General features: G+C 39.5%; 1 protein-coding gene and 2 long non-coding RNA genes across 3 annotated transcripts; 1 reads left to right on the top strand and 2 right to left on the bottom strand.

Annotated features, from left to right (window-relative positions):
- Window positions 1-3,070: 3,070 nt before the first annotated feature.
- LOC129760518 (uncharacterized) lies at window positions 3,071-7,837 on the bottom strand. Its single transcript, XM_055758169.1, has one exon. The coding sequence runs from the start codon at window positions 7,835-7,837 to the stop codon at window positions 3,071-3,073; it is 4,767 nt and encodes a 1,588-aa protein (XP_055614144.1).
- Window positions 7,838-10,327: 2,490 nt separating this feature from the next.
- On the top strand, window positions 10,328-10,756 carry LOC129760514 (uncharacterized). The gene is made up of 2 exons (XR_008740355.1): window positions 10,328-10,494; window positions 10,558-10,756. It is a non-coding gene; the product is annotated as an uncharacterized LOC129760514 (long non-coding RNA).
- A 616-nt stretch (window positions 10,757-11,372) lies between these two features.
- Window positions 11,373-11,801, bottom strand: LOC129760515 (uncharacterized). Its single transcript, XR_008740356.1, has 2 exons — window positions 11,635-11,801; window positions 11,373-11,571 (listed from the first exon to the last, which is right to left on the bottom strand). It is a non-coding gene; the product is annotated as an uncharacterized LOC129760515 (long non-coding RNA).
- Window positions 11,802-16,547: the final 4,746 nt, after the last annotated feature.

The raw sequence follows: 16,547 nt of genomic DNA, 5'->3' as shown, positions 1-16,547 counted from the left end.
AACCGAGGGGTCGACAGATGTATCTGTGGCCGCAACATTCCCCACCCCGTGAGGCGAGGTTTCAGTTCCGCTAACCGCTGCCTTACAATCTTTCACAACGTCGATAACGGCTAGATTTCCCACTCCACGGCGAATAAGGCCAACGTTGGTGCGAATTAATGCTTGCCTAGCGATTCCATCTTTTCCTGGAAATACCTCCTCAATCTGTCCACGGATCCAGCTGTTGCGTTTCTTGTCATCGACCACAAAGACAAGGTCTCCAGGTTCAATTGGTTTGGTTTCTTTAAACCACTTGGTGCGCCTAGCAATCGTCGGAAGATACTCCTTTAACCATCGTTTCCAGAAGCCGTCGAGAATAAGCTGAGCCAAGTTCCAACTACTACGGAGACTTTCAAGAGCATTAGATGGATCTATAGGCGGCTGTTTGACGCCGTTTGAGCTTCCCAACAAAAAATGATTGGGCGTAAGCGCCTCTTGACTTGTCGTTTCAAGTGGTATATAGGTCAAGGGTCTGCTGTTAATCATACTTTCAGCTTCTAGTATAATAGTCTCAAAAGTTTCTTCATCGGGAACTCTCGGTACATCGTAGAAGCTTTCTAACGCCGTTTTGACGGAGCGAACAAGCCGTTCCCAGACGCCACCGGTGTGGGGCGCGGCTGGTGGGTTGAAAAACCACTTCGTATTGGTGTTTGTAAATGATGTGGCGCATTGTAGATTGATGTCTTGTAATTGGACTCGAAGTTCATTCGCAGCACCTCGGAAATTGGTCCCGTTGTCTGAATAGATTTCTACGGGGGCCCCTCTGCGAGCGATGAACTTTCGTATACACATCTTGCAGGACATAGTAGATAGCCACTTCCATATGAATAGCTCGAGTGGTAAAGCACGTGAAAAGTGCTACCCAACGTTTCACATGTGAACGACCTACCTTCACCAGCAGGGGGCCGAAATAATCGAGACCAACGTAAGTGAAGGGTCGTTGAAAGGCAATTAAGCGAGCTCTCGGAAGTGGCGCCATCTTAGGTTGAACTGGGGACTTGTTGTAAACCTTACACCACTGGCATCGGAACCCGCATACTAAAAAACTATATCTGAAACAGTCCATACTATACATCCACGGCTTCAGAAACAGTGATTGTCTCTGTAAACGTAGCTGTTCTATAAAACTTTACCTCGAGAACGATAAAAACAAAATATGAACGTTCACGTGAAAAAGTGATGGTATCTAGAAAGGTGAAAGAATGGTAATAACGATTTCCTTCTATATTTCTATAATCGTCAAAATGATCTCTAATCGTAACCCATATCGTCCATTTCTTCTGCCATATTTACGTCAAAAATGAACGAAACGCCGATCAGAGATGCCAGATGATTTCGCACAAAATTCGTACACATTTATGAAAATATGGAAAATATCCTTCCTAGAAAATGCACGTTATTCTACATTTTATTTAATTATTACAAAACAACAGTTTAAAAGAATCAATCATGCATCATGAAAATCATTTGAGCAAGTATTTTAATAGTCTAGTCGCAAATTCCAGTCATTACATTACATCTGATTTTAGGGGCCCCTTTTTGCTTGGTTTTGAAATATGAAAATATTTATAAGCATAATAGTTCATGTTTACTTATTTATTTTTATTCAATGAAATTAACATAAAATTATTTGATACTCTAAAATCCTAATTTGTGATGTTTTTCCTTTCTCGATTATAGTCGTTTACCATTTTTATGACATTCGCGACTTAATTTAAACTTTGCAGTTATTCAAAAGGTGGACAGTTATTCAAAAACTTACCCGGTACAACTTTGTTCGATGTTTAATCTTAGGCTGGATACGGACATCGACTTAGGAAGCCTGACTTGCCAATGAGCTATATCACAAGCCCATGTGTTTTTGAGAGTAAAATCTTAAAAAATATATTTCTTTTTTCGAAAGAGATAGAACTTATATGTTTATAAACCCGAATCACATGATTTTAATATCCGAAGTTTTGTTTAATTGAACCTGAATATTACTCTCAGAGAAATTATCAAACACTTAAAAAATATTTTTTTAACAAATATTTATGTATTTCTAAGTGTATCGGTATGGTTGGCACCACTGAACCGAACCGTCAACAATTTTTTGCTTCGGAATCGAGTTACGTTCCTCCAGCCGTCCGGTTTCGCGCGTTTAGATAATCGCAATTCAAAAAATAAACCTGCGCAACATTTATAAAACGCATCACGTAAGTTTAATACATTGTTATTGCTTTTAGTTTTTTCCACCGTTTTTCATTTTCAGGTAGTCATCGACTTCACATGAAATGGCGGCTGCAAAAATTTTAATCTGCTGTCTGGGGGAAACTATGAATTTCCGCAACAAAAACCATCAAATCCATCCAGCTGATCCTTTCTCGGTGTTTTTTACTAGACCAGTTGCTGTTTTACAACTCCCGCAGAATATTCAACTTTAGGCGAAGGAATCATGGGGCCACTACCACCAACTTTCTCTTCCGGAAGCGAATTAAACGGCCCTACATTTCCAATAGCCGTTCCAGGAGCAAGATAATATGGAAGGGGAGAAAAGTGAGACTGTGAAATTGTGAAACGAAGAAATAAATTGAAATTATTGCTTTCAAAACTACATTTTGTGTTTTCATTTCGAAAAAAGTAAACAAATAATCTGCATGTGTGGGTGCCTTGTTACAAACGGTTTGGAGAGAAGTCTGCATAACGTTGGAAGAACGATGTGTCAGACCCGTTCAAAACTGTTACTGTAAACATTACGTTACAAGAGAACTTTTAGAAAAAACTGTTTCCCATATAGTTTGATGAACGGGATACGTTTTCCATTAGCAGATTTTGGATCTTAACCGGACTGTTAGTAGAAAAGTTTTTCCATACAACTGTCTGAACGGTTTTTAACAGTTACATAACCTAACAACATATTTAAAATACAATCAATTTAGTTTTCACTATTCAAGGAATGTATTTAACGATTTCCATAATCGTTTGCTAAACGTTTTTTTACACTTTATCAAATCTTCGTTTGACTATTGAGGAAATTGTTTGGTAACAATCCTCAATTATGCGGGAAGGCGACGGTGCGGACTAATCTTCGCATCCCGGATACGTAGAAGCGTTGGCGGAGCTCGTTGAAGACGGTTTCGTTGTTCTGGTGCAGGTACCGGCGATGATAATAGTCTACAATGAGAAAGGTTATTGGATGGGTCTTAGCTAAGATAATAGGGCACTTAGCTTCGATCGGCAGGTTGGGGGCGGCGCCGATACGACCGTCCATTTTAACCACTCCTTCTTCGCTGATATACGCTGACAATTTGTATAGCGGACTGGTGATCGGCACCACCCCCGCAGGCTTTCCATTTCTGCTTCTCTCGAACAAAGCAAACTCAGCGGGGAAGGATTCTTGCTGAGCAATACGAAACAACGCGATTTCTGCCTTTTTCAAAAACTCCTGGTTCAGATAGTCTAAAGGCCTATTGACGACGGGCTGAGCAGTTGTCCTCGGTAAACCAAAGCGAAACAGATACGCGACCGTTCGCAGAAGACGTTCCCATTTCGAAAATCGAGTTGTGTCGACTAACAACTCTGATGCTATCTGATGATGAAGACAGGTCGAGCGCATTTCTTCGTTGTTGTTGGCTGGTTTCCACTTTTGTTCTGGCCAGGATTCTTCGCCATCCCAGAGAAATTCTGGTCCTCGAAACCATCTACTATCTGCGTTGAAACAAGGGCCATGTCCCCATTTTGTCGCTTCGTCTGCTACATTATCTTTAGTTGGCACCCACTTCCACTCCGTGATCTCAGTGGATGTCAATATTTCGCCAATCCGACATGCAACGTAAGCATTGTACTTGCGAGCATCCGAGTTGATCCAGTGGAGCACGGTTGCTGAGTCGGTCCAGAAATACCGCTTTGAGATAGATATTTGATGGTTTCGTAGAATAAAATCTGCTAGACGTATTCCAAGGATTGCAGCTTGTAATTCTAGTCGCGGTATCGAGAGCGGTTTCACTGGGGCCACCTTGGCCTTCGCCCCTACAAGAACACAGCGCGAAACACCTCGCTCATAGTAGCGGAAGTACACTGAGCACGCATACGCTTCTTCGCTTGCATCAACAAATGTATGTAGCTGGATTGGAGTGCAGTTTTCTGGAACGGCAGTATTGAAATATGCTCGAGGGATGCATACATCACCCAATCGGCAAAACATCTCCGTCCAGCGCTTCCAATAGATAAAATTTGAGTCATCAATCTGCTCATCCCACATGCAGCCCAACTTCCATAAATTTTGAATGATGATCTTCCCGTGGATGATAAAGGCTGCCAACATACCGAGGGGGTCATACAAACTCATTACGGTGCGTAAAATTTGTCGTTTTGTCGGTCGGATTGAGCCATCAAGTATACTCGTGTCTAGGCTTGGCAGATTTAGTGTAAAGGAGAACAGATCGCTTTCTGGAAACCACTGGATACCCAAAACAGACTGCGATGCAAAGTTTAAATCTTTAGACTCGCAGACATTCCCATCGCCAATTTGCGCCAATACATAAGCAGAATTTGACGAAAAGTTGCGGATTTCGAAGGCTCCCTGTTGATGTACGAACTTAACGTCTTTGATCAGCTGTATTATTTCTTCTTCGTCATCTCTGCTATCCAGAAAATCGTCCACATAGTGGCCATATACAATGGCCTCGACCGCCGCTGGAAATTGGTGTTTATAGTCGCCGGCATTTAGATTTTTAATGTACTGCGCGGAACATGGCGAGCAGGCTGAACCAAATGTAGCTACATCCATTGTATAAATGGTAGGCTTTTCAGAGGTGTTGTTTCTCCAAAGGAATCTCTGTGCAGATTTGTCCTCTTCTTTAATTTTGATCTGATGAAACATTTCCTTCAAATCGCCGCATATGGCTACCCGACGAGAACGAAATCGATAAAGTACAGCAGGCAGTGACGCAAGAAGATCAGGCCCTTTGAGCATCATTGAGTTGAAGGAAATGTTGTGCACTCGAGCAGAAGCATCCCAAATTAACCTCAGTTTCTCCGGTTTTTTAGGATTTGTAACAATACCAAGTGGCAAGTACCAGACTTTGGCCGGATCCGCTGAAGATAGTTCCGAGGCTGTTGTTACGTGAGCATATCCTTTCGACAGATAATAGGCAATTTGATTTTTCACGCGATCTACGAGGTTTTTGTCTTTGTAAATTTTCTTTTCGAGGCACCGTAAACGGCTTTCAGCCATAGGGTAACTGTCTGGAAGATTCACCTCGTCAGATTTCCAAAGCAGGCCTGTCTCGAAACCACCAGGAATACGACGAGTAGTGGACTCGAGTAGAGTGCGTGCCCGCCGATCCTCCTGTGACTCCAGTGAAGTCGTGTTAGGAACAACTCCCAAATTATCGATCATTACATACTCTTTTACTAAATCATACAGCGCGCGATCTTCGTTAACAGCTCTGCTATTAAGGGCATGGTGATAGTTGCGATGTATAGAAGTACCACCGTACACACACCACCCAAGTCGGGTTTTGGTTGCGGTCGGATGTCCTTGTGCCCCTTCTCTTACTTTCAACGGAGTACCCAGATAGATATTCTCAAGCCCAATCAAAATTTGAGGTCTGGCAGAGTCGTAGTCGGCAATAGGCAATCCTCTAAGATGGTGGTAATGTTCTGTAAGACTTTTCGAATCAATCGATTGTATTGGCAGTTCAAGAGCTTCAACCGTTCGAGCATTTTTCAGAGTGAACCTTTTCAGTTTTCCTCTACCGGATATTGTAACGTCCACAGTACGTGAATTTTGTTCAACTCGAGTGACATTTCCTGTCCATTTCAGGTGAAGCGGATCTACAGTACCTCCTAGTTCAAGAGTTTCTGCAAGACTGGTTTCGATCATCGTCACTTCGGATGCCTCATCAAGCAAAGCAAACGTGTCAACGTGTTTCAACCCATTGAAGACGGTTACTGGGACGATACGGTATATTACTGAGCAGTCCGACCTATGGTAATTCTGAGGACTTGGATTCGATTGGAAGGAATGGAGCCAAGGATGGTGGCGAATGCGGCATCCTTCTTGCGTACATTCTTTTGGCCGCCTGCATGGCCAGGGATTGTGGTTCCTTAGACAGCTCTTGCATAAATTATGTAATCTAACGATTTGCAATCGCTCGTCAACAGAAGAATTAGTAAATTTACAGCAGTACTCTACATCATGTCCAGATTTCTCACAAACGGGGCATACTTTTACTTTGCGGGGGTGACTAATTACACTTGTGGAAGACGACGTGTCACTGTGATGTAGAAAACCTTTTGGCTTCGTTGTACCGCCTCGGATTCGATTTTCTTCTAATTTTGTTGTCGTAGACCCACTGGGATAGGTAACGGCACTGGCTTTCTTTACGATTCCGTACATGAATTGCCCAAATAGTTTCAAGTTGACATCTTCAGCGACATCACTGTAATCAGCCCACTTCATCTTAATGTCCGAAGGTAGTTTCTCCACTAGCTCCTTAAGCAGCATAGGGTTCGAAAAATGGGCTTCAAGTTTCACTGCTTTTAAATGGTTACAGTAGTTTTGGATGGCTAGACCATAGAAGATAAGCGATTCAAGCTTTCCTTCCCTCGGAGCTGGAGTGCTTCGGATTTTTGCTAGGAGTGAAGAAAGGAGTATTTCGGGACGACCGTACAGCATCTGCAAAGTTTCTATTACACATGGAACCATCTCAGGCTCCAAAAGGTGGCTGCGTACAGCTTCTAATGCGTCCCCCTTCAAACTGCGCTGGAGGCGGATAAGGTTCTCAGTATTTGAAAGTCCACACTCTTCCGATATATTTTCAAAGCTTTTAAAGAAAATAGGCCATTCCTCCGGGTTTCCCGTAAATATAGGTAAATCTTTGGGTAAAGCTTGCCGAGCGGCTAGCTGAGCATTAGTGAGGACTCTACGACCCACTGGATTCGACGGTTCATTGTTTTCCGGATGTCTTCTCGAGCCGTTCTCCTGCTTCGGCAGTTCTACTTCTGGATTAATGGTGCTTTCACTAGGAAGTCCTTGTTGATTACCTAAGGCCCTGTTCTTCACTATTGGAGTACTATATTCCCGGGGCAATGCGGAATTTTTCGATACAGGATTATTCATGATTATTTGTTTATCATTTTCAGGAACATTCTTCACAGGAACTACGTCTTCTCCGGAAGGATTCATCGGAGGCTTATCCATTTCTTCTGGCTTCCTAACAACTGGTAGACGTTCAACCCACTCATCGGTTCTTGATTTCCGGGTACTGGTGATGAAGCTTTTCTGGCTGCTGGTTTCATCGATTTGGGAATGGAGGATTTTGTATTTTTCCGCCAAATACATTTCCTCCAGTTTCTTCAGAGCTTCTTGTTGACGTTTTGCAATTTCCAACTGAGTTCTTTCCAGGGCTTGCTCTTCTTCACGGCGTTTCCGCTCTTCTTCAAGCCGTTTCTTTTCCAGCTCGGCTTCCTGCTTCTGCTGATCCAACTCGCTGTTGATACGTTTGATCTCTAACTGCTTCATTTCATCTAAACGTTGAAGTTCAAGGTTTGCTCTAGCTGCTCGAACGGATGCTGAGGTGCTTGCCTTAGAGACGCGTGATTTGTTGTCATCATCATTCCGAAGGTTCACAGTAGTTGCCTCAGCCGTTGTATCGATATCGCAAATAGGACACAACCAGGACCGGTCTGCCACAGAGTCGCCAACCTGGACACAATCAAAGTGATACCAACGCTGGCACTTATCGCTGGCTACCATCCGATCACTATCGGGCTTCTTGCAGGCGTTGCAGTTACTTTTCGTTTTTCGTGGCATTTTTATCCAGACAGAATCAACCGAATCTAATAAATCCTTTTAGTTTGTCACGGTTAATCTTCGTGACGAGGTTATGTAAATTTTAAAACACTTCCTCTTCAGCAGTATAAACAGCTAAAAGCTAAATATTATATTTTAGAAACTGGTTTTAAGTAATAATTGAATTCAGACTTACGATTTAGTGTTTAAAGTAATAAAGTAAAGTAATAAATGTAAATTATTCTGCCTGAATTCCACCTAGCTTTCACTTCCAACACGTTTTTAGAATTGCCCCCTTTTAATTTGTATTTTGTTTTAACTATCTTCTAGCTTCGTTCACTTATGGTTGACAGCTTCCCTCTTCCCTAGGACGTGACGTGTGAAACCGAGGGGTCGACAGATGTATCTGTGGCCGCAACAAGTGCGTGTGTACCATATAGGTATAAAATTGACCGAGAGCTAATCGGTTTGGATCGACAACTGCGAGCTGCCGATAGCCATGTAATAGCGAAAGGGTTAGAACCAATTAGTCACCCGGGTCAGTCAGTCGTATTGTTTTTTGATAATTATACAGTCCACTGCGGTCTATTGTCTTATCGTCGAGTGTTAGAGTTAAGAATAAATTGTTCCCCGTGACTTTATCACCGAATCGTTCAAGAGCCGTGTATTTTTAACCGTCCGAACATCGAACGCAAGGGAAACTTCCGTAGTTTAACCGGACAAGTTAACTTTCGGAGGATTGGCCTCAACATTGGTCCTTAGCGACCGGATAACCCCGTGGAGTTTATGCGCGTTCTATTTGTGAACCCTTTGTGTGTGAACGGCTCGTGAAGAAGATCTTTTTGTGTTGGCCGGCTTAGGCCGATGACATAGTGAATGCGATGCGATGCGAACCGGCGAATGCGAATCAATGCGGTGAACCACATTTAATGGAAATGTATGTGAATCGCGTAAACCTGACATAGTGAAACCAATGCGAATTTGCGATCAGACGCGACGAACCTGATTTGTGTTTGGTTCGCCGCTTTGCAATCGCTTTACACGCTAAGAAAATTTCAATCACCGTGGTCAATTAAATTCTTTTGATTTACTCGTAAGTTTAAATAAGAAAAATTAAAACTTTTGAAAAGTTTTGTTTTCAAATCATTTTTCATTTTAGATAATTTCTGTTGTGTCAGTGAAAATAAACCGGTTTTGCCAGGCCAATAAAATCGTCACCATCAGCGGAATTGATGAAACGGGGACAATATGATTTCTGCACATGTTCCCTGCAGTGTTCATGGTTCGGTTTTTGAGGCTCGACCAGCAGCTCCTAACATCCCTGGAAAATAGCCATCTCCTTCCGGCGCTGAGGAAACGTTTTTTTCTGCACCTCTTCCTGGCAGCGGTAGTGGTGACCAACAGTTCCTGGCGCATAGGAAAAGGCGCAATTACTCTAGCTGTCAGCGAGATCAACGTGAGTCTAGCGAGCCGCTTCGATCATCAAATCTGACGAGGCCCTCAGGCAAACATTCTTCCCGCTTTTTTTTGCAATGGTGGAAATTCTGTTGTGGTGCTCGCCAGCAGTTTCTGCCATTGTACTCCGACTTCAGCTGCCTGCTGCCTTCAAACCACCATATTGAAATCGTACTATACTTCTTACCTAACTCCTCCAACTCGTAACCTAAATCATTATGATAAGTAAAAAAATATGCTTTCTGAGGCAAACCGTAAAATAGTTTTTAAAAAATCGAAAAAGATTACAAAAAATGAGCGTGAAAATCATGAAACGGATTTGCGATCAAAAGCGGTCACTATGTCATAGATCGCAATTCGCTTTGTATTTCGCTAATTCGCTTTTCCGTAACAATTCGCATCGCATCGCATCGCATTCACTATGTCATCGGCCTTAGTCTGGCGAGTGAAACAAATTAAAGTCGCCCCGGGTAAAAAGTGATGCATTTGGGAGTTTATTCAGCACATCCCGCATACCAAAAAACAGTATCTCAAATAATCTATACAATACATCAACTTTTTTAGAAATAGTGATTGTTTCTGTAAAAGTAGTTATGATATTAAACTTTATTGAGACAACGATAGGAACGAAACATGAACGTTTATTTGAAAAGGTGATTGTATCTGAAAAGGTGATGAAATAGTATGCACGATTAACTTCAATTTTATCAATAATCGTAAAAATGATAACGAACCGTTACCCATAGCGTCCATGCCTCAGGCCAAACTCACGTCAAAATAGCCGAAAGGCGGATTAAAGATGCCATTTGGTTTTTAAAAATATCGTCACACATGTATGAATTTTTTTTTTCGATCTTCAATCCAAGTCAACTTTCTGAATTTTACTGTTTTTGATATTTTTTTGTGAGAATAATCACGGCATGGTTTATTACACGATGTTTATCGTATGAATACATCAATTTATATGAACTTATCTAATTCAAAACGATTATGAATAAAAAAAATTACAACATCTGAGGTAAGTATAAATTCAAAAGATCAGTCCAACATGGCACCACTGGCTAGTCTGACAGAATCAATGAGTGCGCTCCTTTGTTGGTGTTGATTTTTTGCAGTTTTCTCGGCGAGGATTGTCGTAGGCGATTACGGTAAACTGCTTCAGGAAAAACCTGTTTAGCTAACCCGGTGTGTAGCGGAAAACATGATGGGTGACGGAAAATCCAGTAAGTAATAATTCGTACCAATATTCTATATTTCAAATGATTACCATTTGCGAATAATTTCAGTTTCCCTGCATAATCATCACCCGGGCGACGATGGCTTCCTGGGAAACAGTTGCGTTGGAGCTACGATAATTACTTTCGCTTTACTCATGGCCGGGTAGAATCTTCGTGAGTGACTCCTCCAAGAATCATCAAACCCGGTTTCATAATCTCATCTTACTTTACAAGTGTGGAAATCCAATAAAAATTATGTGAAATAAAACTGGTTAAATAAACATCAAACATCCGAAAATTCTCAACACGTCTTTCTATGTGTGTGTGAGCGCCATTAACGTACGGTTCTGGGTAGTGTCGAACGAATGCTATTATTAATCGTTTGGGTTACTGTTTAGGAAAAATATTACTTTAAGAAAAACTGTAGTAGTTACAGTTTGACTGACTGCCCGCATAAACCAGGATTGTAACCAAACGTTTTCCAAAACAGTCCTAAACGGTTTGATGAAGCGTATATAAAATGTTAAACAAACGATTATGGAAATTGTAAAATACATTGCTTTTATCGTGAGTTTTGAATTGACTGTATTTTTAATATGTCGTTAGGTTATGTAACTGTTAAAAACGGTTAAAACATTTATATGGAAGAACTGTTCTACTAACAGTTGTGATAACATCTAAAAACCGATCATGGAAAACATATTCAGTCAGTCAAACTGTAACTACTACAGTTTTTCTTAAAGTAATATTTTTCCTAAACAGTAACCCAAACGATTAATAATAGCATTCGTTCGACACTACCCAGAACCGTACGTTAATGGCGCTCACACACACATAGAAAGACGTGTTGAGAATTTTCGGATGTTTGATGTTTATTTAACCAGTTTTATTTCACATAATTTTTATTGGATTTCCACACTTGTAAAGTAAGATGAGATTATGAAACCGGGTTTGATGATTCTTGGAGGAGTCACTCACGAAGATTCTACCCGGCCATGAGTAAAGCGAAAGTAATTATCGTAGCTCCAACGCAACTGTTTCCCAGGAAGCCATCGTCGCCCGGGTGATGATTATGCAGGGAAACTGAAATTATTCGCAAATGGTAATCATTTGAAATATAGAATATTGGTACGAATTATTACTTACTGGATTTTCCGTCACCCATCATGTTTTCCGCTACACACCGGGTTAGCTAAACAGGTTTTTCCTGAAGCAGTTTACCGTAATCGCCTACGACAATCCTCGCCGAGAAAACTGCAAAAAATCAACACCAACAAAGGAGCGCACTCATTGATTCTGTCAGACTAGCCAGTGGTGCCATGTTGGACTGATCTTTTGAATTTATACTTACCTCAGATGTTGTAATTTTTTTTATTCATAATCGTTTTGAATTAGATAAGTTCATATAAATTGATGTATTCATACGATAAACATCGTGTAATAAACCATGCCGTGATTATTCTCACAAAAAAATATCAAAAACAGTAAAATTCAGAAAGTTGACTTGGATTGAAGATCGAAAAAAAAAAATTCATACATGTGTGACGATATTTTTAAAAACCAAATGGCATCTTTAATCCGCCTTTCGGCTATTTTGACGTGAGTTTGGCCTGCACGCTCATTTTTATTTAACCAATTATGGATCAAAAATAACCATTTTTAAGCTTTTGCTTGAAAACTGCCAATATGGTTATTTTTCAATAATTTTTCTTGTTCCAAATTTAACCATATTGGCAGTTTTCGAGTAATAACCAGAAAATGGTTGGAAAATTTGGTGTTTGAATCGCCATTTTGAAAGTAATTGATGGGGCAGCCGAACGCGTTCTTCAATTATTTTTTTAAAATTGGTATAGTTTACCTGAAAATCGACTTATCATGAAGGAGGAGTTTCTAAAAGGTAATATATTTTCTAAAGAAAATCCTTAATTTGTATCAAACCTGAGTCAGTTACCTGACCACTAACAAGAATATAACTTATTTCAGTGCGCCAAGTGAGAGCTCCGCTTCCAGTTCCAACAATTACGGGAAAAGCTCTGTCGGTTCATCGCAACCCCCTGGCAACTTGACAGTTAAGTCGAGTTTGCTGTGTCGTCTTAAAAATTGTAGATGTCGCACTAGTCGCGTTTGTTTACAGGCATCCTGGGTCGTCCCTAGCAGCGGCAACGTTCATTTTCCATTGAAACCACTTGATTTTGTTTCGGCATCCTTGGATGCAATTCAACTGACGAAATATCATTTTAAAAGGGCACATAATCAAAAGTGGTGCAAAAAAGAAAAATAAATAACTTTATAATTAAATTTTAAAATAGTTGTCAATGAAATTAGTAATTTTATTTCAATCTATTTGTGTTCCATTCTCGGTTCCAACTTATTAAAATTTCTGTTTATAGCAAAGATTACAAAATGGTTATCTTTTATCCGAATCCGTTGTGTTTTTGTTACAAGGCGTCACCAGATAGAGTTATGAATTTCTTTCGTTAAACATAACGCGGTTTAAAATAGTTCCGCTATTTCCTTAAGTTTATTACGGTAAAATTTTATCCAGCTGAATGTTATGAAATATTAGTTTAACAAAAATGTTGAGATAGTAAACACTGAGAATGAAAGCGGAAACGAGTTGAGGTGATGGCTTTGCATTTGCACAAGTGAAATTTCGGCAAGTTTAATTAAAAAAAATAAGTACGTAGCATCAAATGTTAAGATTGCAGAAATGAACTTTTCTATAGTTGTATTGGCAGATTAGAAGTTAATGCCGATGTGTTAAAGGTGTGCAGAATAACCGAGTTGGAGGTAAAAATTGTAGAACAAAATCATCAAAGTATAAACTTAGCATACTATTATGATATCATAATAATTAGAACTCTGACACGGATTTCGAATGATGCACGGGATGTTTTTAGAGGATTAGCCGAACACATTTTGGATGCTTTAGTTAACTATCGAAACTTGTTGTTGAAATTATGTGTTGATTTTTATTTGAAGTTTCGGATGGAGTCCTTCGCTAAGCAACATAATGATTCTAAAGAATCTCTTCGAAAAAAACTTACAAAGTTAATATTGTTTAGAAATGAATAAAATGTTGTTTTAAAATTTACCAAACCAAAAACCAATTACAAAAATTTTTGAATTAAAATTAGCTTGTGTATTTCATAAATAAAAGCCATTTGAAACGCTGACTTTTTTGCCCATATTATCGTGTTTTTCTTTAAACATCAATTCCTTTTCCGCTGGTGATTCTTAATAATTGTTTTTAAAAACTTTTTTTTTTTCAATAAAAAAAAATATTTTTGAAACCTTAATTTGTCGAACATTTCATTATCCACCCTTTCTATATGTTTGTTGAGTGAAAATGAGATTTTGACAGAACCAGAGAACCAGAAAAACTGGCCAAGGGTGCCAGGTGGTTTCGTCAAAAATCAGGACAACGCGAAGTTAAAAATCAGAATTTTTCAGGACACCTCTTGACTCATGAAAATAATTAGGATTTCTGCTTAAATTGCATAAATAAAGGCGCAATACAGGTGCTGTAAACGCCTTGATTTATGCAACAACAGTATGCAGCTTGTTTGCTGGCATGTAGTTCATATCGAAAAACACTATTCAAATATCATCTGAATCGAAGATTACCATCTGTTAAATGGGTTTATCTATTTTATAACCTATGTTTTGGATTTTATCATAGTATAACTACAAATTCGATCATATTTAAGAATTTTTTAAGAAAATCAGGACAAATCAGGACATTTTAGGGACAAACTTTCAAAAATCAGGACAACTCGAACGTTTTTGAAAAATCAGGACGGTCTCTCAAAATCAGGACAAATCCTGATAAATCAGGACACCTGGCACCTCTGAAACTGGCACACGCGATTAGTATGGGAAACGTTAAGTTGCCAGGGGGTTGGTTCATCGTCGAAGTCACAGAATAAAAATAAAAGCATCGTAACCAGTCCCCGCACTACCCGGAAGGTGAAGAAGCCTAGAATGACGCTCCCGGTAGTTGTTCCGGCAAAAGAGTGTCGAGAATATTCATCCGGATGTGATATCTTTTCATTCGTACATAATGAAAACCCGAATGACAGCGGAGAAGGCCCGGATGAAAAAGCTACATCCGGTTTATCATTGGCGAAAACAATCGACTTCCTAGGTTCGAAGGTTGGTAAATAATTGTAAATTCTGAGTCTTGAATTTGTGATTTAAATTTTTTTAGCATATCCAGACTTGCCTTCACATTTGATCGGTTGGGAACAAAAGAGTCCGATTTTTAAGGCGAGTTTTTTTTGCTAATCAGAGCCTCTGGCAGATCCGGTAACCTGTGAGATGCGAGTTTTCATCGAGGATGCTGCTAGTGGGAAACGGTGAGGCGTTAGATAAGCCAGCAATTGGGCTAAACACGGTGCTAGCAGAGTTCATGTGGATCAGGCCTAGTCAAGTGGACAGTCTCAGATGGAGATTGGATTAAAGACGTTCCCGAGAAAATGGTCGAAAACCATCAACGCGAAACTTTGAACGTTCCTGTAGGCGTGGTATGAAGGAAAATCACAGATTAAAATCACCAAGCATGACGAGCTATGTGCAATTTCCCCATCAGCCCAACCTCCAAAAACCTCTAACCCATCTCCACCCCAAACCCCCAGTCCTCCCTCCCCCAGAAAGTTGCGTCTGCAGCAAAACTAGAGCCACATTTATTGATCGGTCAGGTTCCGCAGAAAGTAAATCATTGGAAACCTTTATTGAAACGTTCAAAACTGCTAGTGCTGAAAAGAAAGTCAAACTGTAAAACAGATTATAGGACAAAGAAAATTGTGAAAAAAAAAATGATTCAGCCCAAAGACAGCAAATCAATTATCCAGCTTCGACAACAACCAATTCAGTTATCTTAGTTTCAAGCTTCAGTTCGTCACTACAAAACTGAAAGGAACCCGCATACTAAAAAACTATATCTGAAACAGTCCATACTATACATCCACGGCTTCAGAAACAGTGATTGTCTCTGTAAACGTAGCTGTTCTATAAAACTTTACCTCGAGAACGATAAAAACAAAATATGAACGTTCACGTGAAAAAGTGATGGTATCTAGAAAGGTGAAAGAATGGTAATAACGATTTCCTTCTATATTTCTATAATCGTCAAAATGATCTCTAATCGTAACCCATATCGTCCATTTCTTCTGCCATATTTACGTCAAAAATGAACGAAACGCCGATCAGAGATGCCAGATGATTTCGCACAAAATTCGTACACATTTATGAAAATATGGAAAATATCCTTCCTAGAAAATGCACGTTATTCTACATTTTATTTAATTATTACAAAACAACAGTTTAAAAGAATCAATCATGCATCATGAAAATCATTTGAGCAAGTATTTTAATAGTCTAGTCGCAAATTCCAGTCATTACATTACATCTGATTTTAGGGGCCCCTTTTTGCTTGGTTTTGAAATATGAAAATATTTATAAGCATAATAGTTCATGTTTACTTATTTATTTTTATTCAATGAAATTAACATAAAATTATTTGATACTCTAAAATCCTAATTTGTGATGTTTTTCCTTTCTCGATTATAGTCGTTTACCATTTTTATGACATTCGCGACTTAATTTAAACTTTGCAGTTATTCAAAAGGTGGACAGTTATTCAAAAACTTACCCGGTACAACTTTGTTCGATGTTTAATCTTAGGCTGGATACGGACATCGACTTAGGAAGCCTGACTTGCCAATGAGCTATATCACAAGCCCATGTGTTTTTGAGAGTAAAATCTTAAAAAATATATTTCTTTTTTCGAAAGAGATAGAACTTATATGTTTATAAACCCGAATCACATGATTTTAATATCCGAAGTTTTGTTTAATTGAACCTGAATATTACTCTCAGAGAAATTATCAAACACTTAAAAAATATTTTTTTAACAAATATTTATGTATTTCTAAGTGTATCGGTATGGTTGGCACCACTGAACCGAACCGTCAACAATTTTTTGCTTCGGAATCGAGTTACGTTCCTCCAGCCGTCCGGTTTCGCGCGTTTAGATAATCGCAATTCAAAAAATAAAC

The sequence above is a fragment of the Uranotaenia lowii genome, unplaced genomic scaffold, assembly GCF_029784155.1.
Source record: "Uranotaenia lowii strain MFRU-FL unplaced genomic scaffold, ASM2978415v1 HiC_scaffold_64, whole genome shotgun sequence".
Classification (NCBI taxonomy): Eukaryota; Metazoa; Arthropoda; class Insecta; order Diptera; family Culicidae; genus Uranotaenia; species Uranotaenia lowii.
This window is presented reverse-complemented; position numbering and strand designations above follow the sequence as displayed.